The sequence below is a fragment of the Bufo gargarizans genome, chromosome 4 (genome assembly GCF_014858855.1).
Source record: "Bufo gargarizans isolate SCDJY-AF-19 chromosome 4, ASM1485885v1, whole genome shotgun sequence".
Classification (NCBI taxonomy): domain Eukaryota; kingdom Metazoa; phylum Chordata; class Amphibia; order Anura; family Bufonidae; genus Bufo; species Bufo gargarizans.
In genome coordinates, this window is record NC_058083.1 from 273,628,727 (window position 1) to 273,638,951 (window position 10,225).

The 10,225-nt window shown below is 39.0% G+C and overlaps 1 protein-coding gene across 2 annotated transcripts; it reads right to left on the reverse strand.

Moving 5' to 3' along the window:
• Positions 1-1,844: 1,844 nt before the first annotated feature.
• Positions 1,845-3,233, reverse strand: CNR1 (cannabinoid receptor 1). 2 transcript variants are annotated; one of them, XM_044292302.1, is made up of 2 exons: positions 3,153-3,233; positions 1,845-3,098 (listed from the first exon to the last, which is right to left on the reverse strand). In XM_044292302.1, exons 1-2 carry the CDS (start codon positions 3,231-3,233, stop codon positions 1,845-1,847), a joined length of 1,335 nt encoding a protein of 444 aa, XP_044148237.1. The 2 variants fall into 2 exon arrangements, with proteins under 2 accessions (XP_044148237.1, XP_044148236.1); XM_044292301.1 differs by having other exon boundaries at positions 1,845-3,233.
• Between the last annotated feature and the right edge of the window lie 6,992 nt (positions 3,234-10,225).

Below are 10,225 nucleotides of genomic sequence, written 5' to 3' on the forward strand. Positions count from 1 at the left end.
CTGTAAAATCCAACCTGGCAGTTAATTTTTTAGCATATTAATATTTGTTGAGTGAGACACTGGCAGCTCTCAAAATATATTGCCGTGGGATGCCACTATAAAATATCTAATGTCCATGGGTAGATTAACAGTAACAAAAAGGTAACATTGCTGGTAAAGGGACATCACAGCTAGAAATGATGCACAGTGTTAAGCCTATGGCTGGGCCTGGGTTATTATATTCTGGGGAGTTATCACTACTCTGTATGAACTAAAAAGTGACAAGTTCTTTATGAATAGTTGATGCAATTATATATTTTCTTAAATAAATATAATCAGGGTGCAGTGTGCTTTTAAGAATGAATGTATCATATTATTAGTGTCTTACTATACTCAACATTATTAAAATGAAATAACTATATGTAGTTGAATGTGACCCAATATCAATGGTGGTATTCAATTTATACAAAGATATAAAAATAGGCATTTTGATGTAGTGCTTGTGTGAATTGTTTCAACAAACTGTATACCGTTATATTAAAGTGCAGCTAAAGATTCAATGGAAAATATTTTTTCAGGATATTTTAAGTCTAAAAATTTCTAACAATGCTGAGGTTTATAATAAATTGACTGTTTCTAGGTTGAACGCACATCATTATGTGAAGCAAAGAACCTTATATGTCTTACCTTTTTTGGGGGGGAATGGTAATATGCTATTTATTTTCAGGCAGCAAAATGCAATCGTTCAGAGGTCTCAATAACTAATACAGGAGAATTACCATGTAATCCTCAATCATATTAATACCTCATTAGAACTCAATTTTAGAAACTGAATTCATGTGCAAATAGTGCAACAAGAGCTATAAGTTATACTTAGTCATAGTACCGGTCATTTTTTAATACGATTAACTAATTCATTATTTACAACAGACATGCACATTACACCAACTGATACATAGAAAATACACTGAATTAGAAGAAACCTACTAAAAGGTTGCAGATTTTAATAGATTACATGAGATATCCTGTACAGGTAGAACATATCGGATATCAGCTCTGTATGCTAACCTACTTCTAAGAAAAGTACATTAAATTCACAACAATACCATTGTATACTGTGTTTCTTTGCACAACTGATTGGCCTTCATGGTCTTTGCCTGCAGGAGCCATCAATTTCCTCCCATATAGACATAAAACGTTCTAAGATGAGCCTAGATTTTTTTCCTGTCATTGGGAAGTTACTCAACTGTAAATAAGTTATAGGCCCACTCCTCTTTCGATAAAAAGCGTATTCCTAATGTTCAATGTTAAACTGTACTCCATATGTCATAATAAGCCCCAGTACATACCAAGGTTACCATGTTTTTCACAAGTCAAGTAAATCCTATCCAGTTTTTGCGATGATCAAACTAGAAGATTACCTCTGATTCCTTGAAATATTCAGGGTAAATGTTGTAAAAGTGACATGAGGTATTAAAAAGTCTTCCAGTATAGTTTTGCTTTTGACAAGTATGATACATAAGTAAAGGTCCAGAAGGACAACACAGATATTCAAAGACTACAAACAATGCTTTAAAAAATGTAAATCTATATCTGAATTGTTCAGTTCACTTTTTTTCAAAATAAATGAAACTATATAATTAAAAAATATTTTTTGTATAATAAAATTAGTGCTCTTTCTTTTCTAAACTAAGGAGAGTATGGTAATTAATTGTAAATGGCATTAATGCGTTATCAGATCATTGCCATTGTGTATACTTCATTTATTTGTGACTAGAAGATATACTGCTCTTCATATTTCACTGCAATTTACCGGTGTTAAAGGGGGCACGTTTTTCCTAAGTTTGATTCCTATCATGACTAACTTATACTGCTTCTGCCGATGTATCTGTGGACACAGACATGGTCACTTTGGCAATCTTAACGGTGCTTTTAATGCAGCTTTCAGCTGCTCTGTGGACATTACTGTTATTAGCATGTCTGTTCTGACAGTCTGACTCCAAGCTGTTATCAAGAGGTTGTGCAGTCCCTTCACATGAAGGGAACATGCTACAAAATGCATTTCTTAAGTCTTTGCTTCGAAGGGCATAGATGATGGGATTCACAGTTGAATTAAGCAAGCAAAGCATGCTGCAGAAGGCAAACACTGTCTTTACTGTCTTGTTCATCTTCCCAAAAACATCATAAACCATAATGGCAAGAAGAGGACCCCAACAAATTATTAATACCACTAATATAAGGACCAGTGTCTTGGCTAGCCTAATATCCATACGAGTCTGGTCCGGTCTAGTGATGTGCACCTTGCCATCTTCTGACGTGTGAACTATGATGCTTTTTTGAGTGCCACGTTGCAGCATTCTCACAGCATGGTGGTGAGCTTTCCATAATATATACATATATGCGTACACTATAAACAGCAAAAGAACACTGGTTATCCCAATCCAACACATTAAATATGATTCATCAATCAGGGGGAAAATATCTGAGCATACAGATTTTAGCAGTTTGCAATTCCATCCAAACAGAGGAAGAACAGCTATGATTATAGCTATGGTCCACATCACACAGAATGCAATCACAGCTTTTGTCCGTGTGACTATTCTTTTATAAGACAAGGGCCTGTGTATTGAGATGTACCTGTCTATAGCAGTAAGGAACAGACTGCCAACTGAGGCTGTAAATGAAGCAGTGACACCCCCTAGTTTAAACAGAAAAACATTAGGACTGTCTATCCGATGGAAAACATGAAAATCAACAAAACTATAGACGAAAATGACACTGCCTAGAAGATCAGCCACTGCCAAGCTGCCAATAAAATGATAGGAGGGTCTGCATCTCAGGCTACGTGAGTACAAGATGACACACAGCACAAGCATGTTCTCCAGGACAGTGAAAGTACCCAGGGTTATAGAAAGAGCAGCAATGACAAGCTGTTGACTTGGGTTAAGAATCATAAAGCATTCCATGTCCATGAAGTTGTTTCCGCACTGTACATTGTCTTTACCATCTTTAAGAGAAGTAATTGTCTTATTGAAATAATCAGTTCCATTAAATGGATCCAGATGTTGAGTAGGTTGACCATCAATTATTTTTTCTTGAAAGGAGGATAAAGCCATTTTCTGTGGGAAATAGCCCAGTTTTGAAATATCACCCTTTGGGTCTTCATACTGAACTTCATTTGGTCCCATATATAGAAGGTCAGTGGTAATTGTTCTGAATGTAGTGTCCGCCAGGCCATCCAAGATAGACTTCATTACCTCGGACTTAAGTTAAAATTCTTCCAGTGGAAAGAATGAAGTGGTTGATCACCACCTGTAATAAACAACATAAAACTACGTAAGCAAATATAGTAACTGTTGACAAAAAGAAATATAACTTAAAGGAATTTTCCAGGATTTAAAGAAGAATTGTCCAAGAGCAGGAAAGTTGATTAAAAAAAACAACAACAGCACTATACCTGTTTAAGTCCCCTGCCTATCCAGCATCAATGCTCTGGCGATTCTAACCGTTCTCTGTTTACTGGTCCTGTAGTGAACACGTCACATACATCTAATCGCTTGCCTTTGTGGTTGTATGTGTAAGCATTACTGCTGAGACCAGTGATTGGCTGCAGCAATCATGTGCAGGTACAGCACGTCATCCGTGTAGTGAAGTAAACGAAGATCAGCAGGGACCTGTGACACTGAAGCAGTGAGTTATTGGAAAGTGAAAAGTTTTGATGATTTTTTTTCTGGGCAATTCCTGAGTAAAATTATCTTTTGTTTTGTTGCTTAAAGCAGGTCTGTCATGTCTTCTATACTACTCTACAATAACTGAGTGTGACACTGGATAAAGAAAGACATGCTGAGCTAAAGGATACTATACATGTTTTCCATTATTGAACACAGAGGTCCAGATTGTATTGATAGTTTTTAAAGATCTTGTTAATATGATGGGCACACATGTACATTACTGATACAGTCCAGTTATTAGAGTTGTGTCTAGTAGTTTTACACTTGTGTGTCCATCAGATTACCAAGACAGATTTGTATCCTCTGAGAGTAAACAATGAAAGTTCCAACTGAGTAACAGCAAGCAGGAAACTGTGATGACTTGAAAACCATATAACTTTGCTGACAGGAATATCTACTTTTCGTCCTTACAACCTTTCTTAAAATCTTGAGGATGAAAAGAAATACGTGAGTATCACTTATCCTTTAGATACTTCATCAGTTTCTAATTGGTGGTGGTCTGACCCCTGGGCTCCCCTTGCTAATCAACTGTTCGAGAAGGCACTAGTGCTCCTGTGAATGCTGCTGCCTTTTTGCAGCTTACCAAGCAAGTGCCGTACATAGTATAGCGGTCATTCATTTGAATGGGCCTGAGCTGCTCCTAGGCCATGTGACCAATAAACATGTCATTACTGGCCTAGGAAAAGCTGTGAGAAGGCTGCAGCTCCCCACTGATCAATTATGTCTCAGAAAACCCCTTGAACTATATTACACTGTTTATGCCAGTTTGCAATATATCTTAAATGATATCCTACCTCAAAAGTTCAGTATTCTGGTCCTATGAGAGCCACAAAATATGTCATGCTCTTTGATGTTCAGTAAGGTTTATACAAAAGCTATAGCATATAGTATCATCTGCCTTGGCGAACTGCTGAAAGTTTAAGTATGCTTGCCTGGAGTCAATATAAACATTTCTTCTTGTATTCCTATTAGAGTTTTACAATGTTGTTCTTCAATGTTCTCTATAGTGTTCCTAACAGACTTGCAAATGCTTCTTCTTCAGTGCTCTCTATAGTTTTCCTACCAGACTTGCATAAAGCTTGTTCTTCAGTGTTCTCTATAGTGTTCCTTACAGATTGCATAATGCTTGTTCTTCAATATTCTCTATAGTGTTCCTGAGATGCACATCATGTGTGCAGGGAATAACTTAGATATATGTGCTGTATACAATTTCATCCAATTGCTGTATTTGTTAGAAAATAATTACTGTACTTACTGTTCAGTGCAAATATAAAACCATAGGTACTACCCAGTAGTCTCTACCATTAATAGTCTCATTTATTTTTTATTTTTAGTAACTGGAGATGCAGCTCTATAGTGAAGTGGTTAACATTCTGGGCTGTAATGTAGAAGGTTGTGAGTTTGAATCTCATAAGGAACTTTTCAGAAATAGAGGCTAAATTAAATGTAAACATACAGTATATATAGTGTTTATCGAGCACCAAAGTGCTTAGGCCGAACACCTCGGGATGCTCGGGTCCTCTCCACCAGAGGAATGAGAGATGAAAAGCTCTCTTTGTAGCGGGGGTTTGAGAAGGGTGAACAACCAGTAATCTGTGTTGTCTAAAATGCGTATAACACGCGGGTCGCTGAAAAGGCAGCCTAACATGAAGTCAGCCATGTGTGCCAGAGTACCAACAGGCAAAACTTCGCTGTTGTCATCAGGAGGATGACTCTCAATCTCCTCAAAAAAATATTTAATAGCTTTGCTTTCTCCTCGTCACTCTCTGCGACATTTATGTAATTGAAGAACATTTTAGGGTTAGTTTTACTCTCTTTGGCAATTAGTCTCTCGATCTCTAGTTTGGCCGCTTTATTTGTTTTTTACATGTTCTATTTTTTCCTTATAGTTTTTTAGTGCTTCCTCGCTACCCTCTGGTTTTAGTGATTTGTATGCTTTCTTTACAGTTCTATTTATCTACATTGGTTTCTTTTTGTTCCTTAACCTTTTATTCCCATACGGTATGTACTTCTCACAATTAGATTTTAGGATGCTTTTTGCAGTAAGTTTATGTTGACGTTACAGATTTTTTTGTCCTTCCTCTGATCCGTCAGAACAATAACCGAATGAACCGAATTACATTATCCTTTCATTGTTGACATTTTTTATGTGAAACAGGTGTCACGGATCAGAGTGGGGGTAACTCTAATCCGTGGAATGTCAATATGAACGATAGCTGCTAGGCCAGGACAGGAATCAGGGAGTAGGTCACCTCCTATCACATCCCTAATTCTGACCCTGTCTCCTAGCCGTATGAGCCAACCCTGATGGTGGGAGGGCTCATACTCAGGAACCTAAGATCCCTACTACCCCTCAGGGTGGCCCTGGACTAGGAGCAGAGTAAGGCGACTTGTTTCTCCACATCACGGAGGAACCGGAGTCTCACTGGCCAAGCTTCAAGGAAAAGGGAACATGTACAGCATATGGCAATGGCAGGTAAGTAGACAAGTATCACACGTACCTGCCACAGACACACAGCCTGGAACCCATGCACGAGTGCTGCTGTCCACAAGAACACAAACGGACACAGCCCACACCACACATCACACAGGAACCCAGGACCATAAGCTGCAATAAAGATAAAGACACCACTAGACATATAATAATAAAAGAACAATAATGTCTAACATAACTTATGACCACAAAGGTGGCCCTCAGTGGACAGTTGGAATAATACCAGTAGGGTGACTCCAGCAAATTGCATGGCTTCGCTGAAGTACCCCTCAGCTTCTGGGATCCAGCAGGAGCTAAATAGCCCCAAGTAGCCACACCCACACAGAGACACACCTAGTGTTCAGACACTAGGAAGGGAATTAACCCTTCCAATACCCAGCAAGGGATGGAAGCTACTTAAAGGGGAGAAACACAAACAAGCACACACTCCACCTGTTACCGCGGGCAACGGCATGCGTGGCAACCATGTCCTGGGGATCAGCCAGAAGGCCGAGACACTGCCACCACATGCACACAACACCACACATTGCCACAGGCAACCATAAGTGAAGGAAAGTGTCACTAGGCACACCCTAGGCCGTGACAACAACCTTTTTTCTGGAAAATTGATGGGTGATTGTAGACCTGCTTTTGCTGTATGGACCAAATTACATAATCGTGGGTCCAGTAGCAAACATAACTAGAAAAGCTACAATTTCTGGGGAAATTGTGTGAAGTGTTCTTGCCTCCACCAGTAGTTTACAACTGGAGTGAGCGGAATAACTGAGTGGAGTGGCTTGAGTAACTGTTGTGTGGTTGGAGTGGCTGGAGTAACTGTGGAAAGGTTGGACTAGGCAGAGTAACTTTATGGAGTGGGCAGAGTAACTGTGTGGAGTGTTTGGAGTGAGTAAAGATAGTAAACATTACACTAACAAATTTATTGATCAAATTAAAAAAATGCACATGGCAAGCTTGATAGAGTGAGAAATGCATTTCAACTTTCATTTATTTATATAGCACATTTAATTGCAATGTTGTTGCCCAAAGTGCTTCACAGTTACATTAAAACATACATTTATAAAAAACATTAGCAGCCGATTTGTTTAGGTGGGCTTGAAAAAGAGGGAGTGGTGGCAGTTTAGAAATCATGTCCTGGTTTTTCAGCTCACACTCTAGCTTTTGTCACTCTGCTGGCTGCTCACACACCTGGATTCCTATGGCAACTCACTCTTCAGCAAGGGCAGATAAGAGCGGTTAAAAACAAACTGCTCCAACTTGCTCACTTCACTGGCGGTTGCCATCTTCAAACAGTTGTAGTTTAAAAATTATAAATCCTACACCGAAGAGCTTTATATTGTGAGAATCACAAGACCCAGACCTATATTGATGCATAGTATGTCTCTGAAATATAAAACATGAAGGCAGAGTCACAGTTTAGAAATTGCTTTTCAAATTTTAGATGGCTAGAGTGGAGTTTCAATGAATGTCAATGGGCGGCGTGAGTTGCAAACAAATGGTCATATTGTGAAAACTATCAGGACTATTGCTTAGCCATAGACATTTGTAATGGCAGCAGGGATAGCTGAACATTTTGATATAAGATTTGTGTAGGTTGGCTTGAAAATGAGGGAGTGGTGTCAGTTTAAAAATCATGTCCTGATTTTTCAGCTCACACTCTAGTTTTGAACATTCCGCCATTCATTCGTATGGGACCAATTTCACCACAAAAACGCTGATATTTTGTGAACCATTCGGCAAAAACGTTCCACAAAGTAATAGCACACCAATCGGGAACAATCCGCATGTTTCGGTATATTACTGTCTATCTAGTGTAAAAACTGTGGGAGGAGTTAGGGTGGTAAACTTGGCTATAATAAGAATATGTATGTGAGATAACAGTAAATGGTCTAGCCATTAGTGATGAGCGAGCACCAAAGTATTCAGGTGTTGGGCCCGCACACATTGCTATATTCGCGTGCTCAGCTGAGCACCAGAGTATAATTGAAGTCAATGGGAGACAACCAGGTATCCTATGCTTGTAAAAAAAGAGAGTGTCTGGTTCATAATAAAAGGTTAGAAATTTATGGATACCGCACCAAAATGGTTTGGAAACAGCATTACGAGGACAGCCAGATGCATCTTAGACTCCTATTACATACAACAGACAACCACACAAAGGCTATATGCCAAAAGCCAGGTATGTACCCAATCTATCTATAAGACAGATGACAGTCAGCATACCTTACAATGGCAGCCTTGTGCACTATGAGATATTCCATACCAGCTCTCATCTGACTGAGAACCAGTAAGCCTCAAATTTATTTTGCATCTGTTGGATGGCTTGGGTGGACCTGCACACCTAGATCAATATCATTAGGGCGACAAAGGTTTTCCAATTGTCCTAACATAGTATTCAATAAGCTTTCTATACAGTTTTGTCATGTAAAAACTCATTTGCATAAACATGGGCTTATGGGAAAGACATGCAAATAAGCAGAATCTGACTACTACATAATTATTACATAATATTCGCATGCATATTGCTATATATAAATTTTTAGAATATTCATAATATTCTAAAAAAACTAATATATAGCAATATAGCGAATATTGTGTAATAATTATGTAGTAAGTCAGTGATAATATCATAATGTCATAAGAATCAGTCTAATATTCTTGTTAGAAGACTATGAAACCAATAGAGGGCGCTATTGAGTTATGAACAGCGCCCTACATTGGTTTCATAGTCTTCTGACAAGAATATTAGACTTGTCATGAGACTGTAAAACCAATAGAGGGTGCTGTTCATAACTCCATAGCGCCCTCTATTGGTTTTCATAGTCTTATGACAGCTGAAACACAAGGCAGATTCTGCTCATTTGCATGTCTTTCCCATAAGCCCATGTTTATGCAACTTAGTTTTTACATGACAAAACTGTATAGAAAGGTTATTGAATATTATGTTAGGGCAATCGGAAAACCTTTTGTCACCCTAATGATATTGATCTAGGTGTGCAGGTCCACCCAAGCCATCCAACAAATGCCAAATAATGTTGAAGTTTACTGGTTCTCAGTCAGATGACAGCTGTTTTGGAATATCTCATAGTGTACAAAGCTGCCATTGTAAGGTATGCTGGCTGTTATCTGTCTCATAGATAGATACATAGATGGATGGCTTGTACATACCTGGCTTTTGGCATATAGCCTTTGTGTGGTTGTCTATTGTATGTCGTACATAATAGGAGTCTAAGACGCATCCAGATATCTTTGTAATGCTGTTGCCAAACCATTTTGATGGGGTTTCCATCAATTTTCAACCTTTTTTTTTTATGAACCAGACTCCCTGTTGTCTTCCGAGCAGGGGGGTGCCTGGTTGTCTCCCATTGACTTCCATTGTATTAAATTGTACTCAAGCACCCAAATTATTTGGCCGAGCATAGCGATGCTCAAGCCGAACAGGTATTCGGCTGAGCATGCTCGCGCATCATTACTTGCCATGCAAGAACACTTAATGAAGAGGTGGATGACAACTCACCAGCAGACTTTGCCTTTACCATCTATTCACAATTTAATCAAGCAGCTTCAGTAAGTTGAAAATATTAATGTTATCAGTGACTGCCAGACCCCTGAGCTGATTGGGTGGGCACAGCTCCTGCACTCGCCCGATCAGCCCGCCGTGCATGTATGGTGCTGGTCCTCTCGGGGTTAAATCAAGCAGCTTCAGTAAGTTGAAAATATTCATGTTTTTAACTGCTCCGTCTGCATTTGATCTTCACAGCACACAAGACATGATAGGAGAGCCTCTGCTTTGGAGTCCAAGTCCAGTTTCTTAAGATCAAGAGTTCCATTAGAATTGTGCATAACTTTCTTGCTCCCTCTGCAAAGCCATAACAAAAGGACTCCGTAAGCATACACATCAGAGGAAGCTGAAGCTGGTTGCCCCAATTTTAATTCAGGAGCATTAAACAGCGGGAAGCAAATACAGGCGACTGAACTCCGATGCTATGTATCTCTTGTGAAGTCAATGTCTCCAAATGTGCCC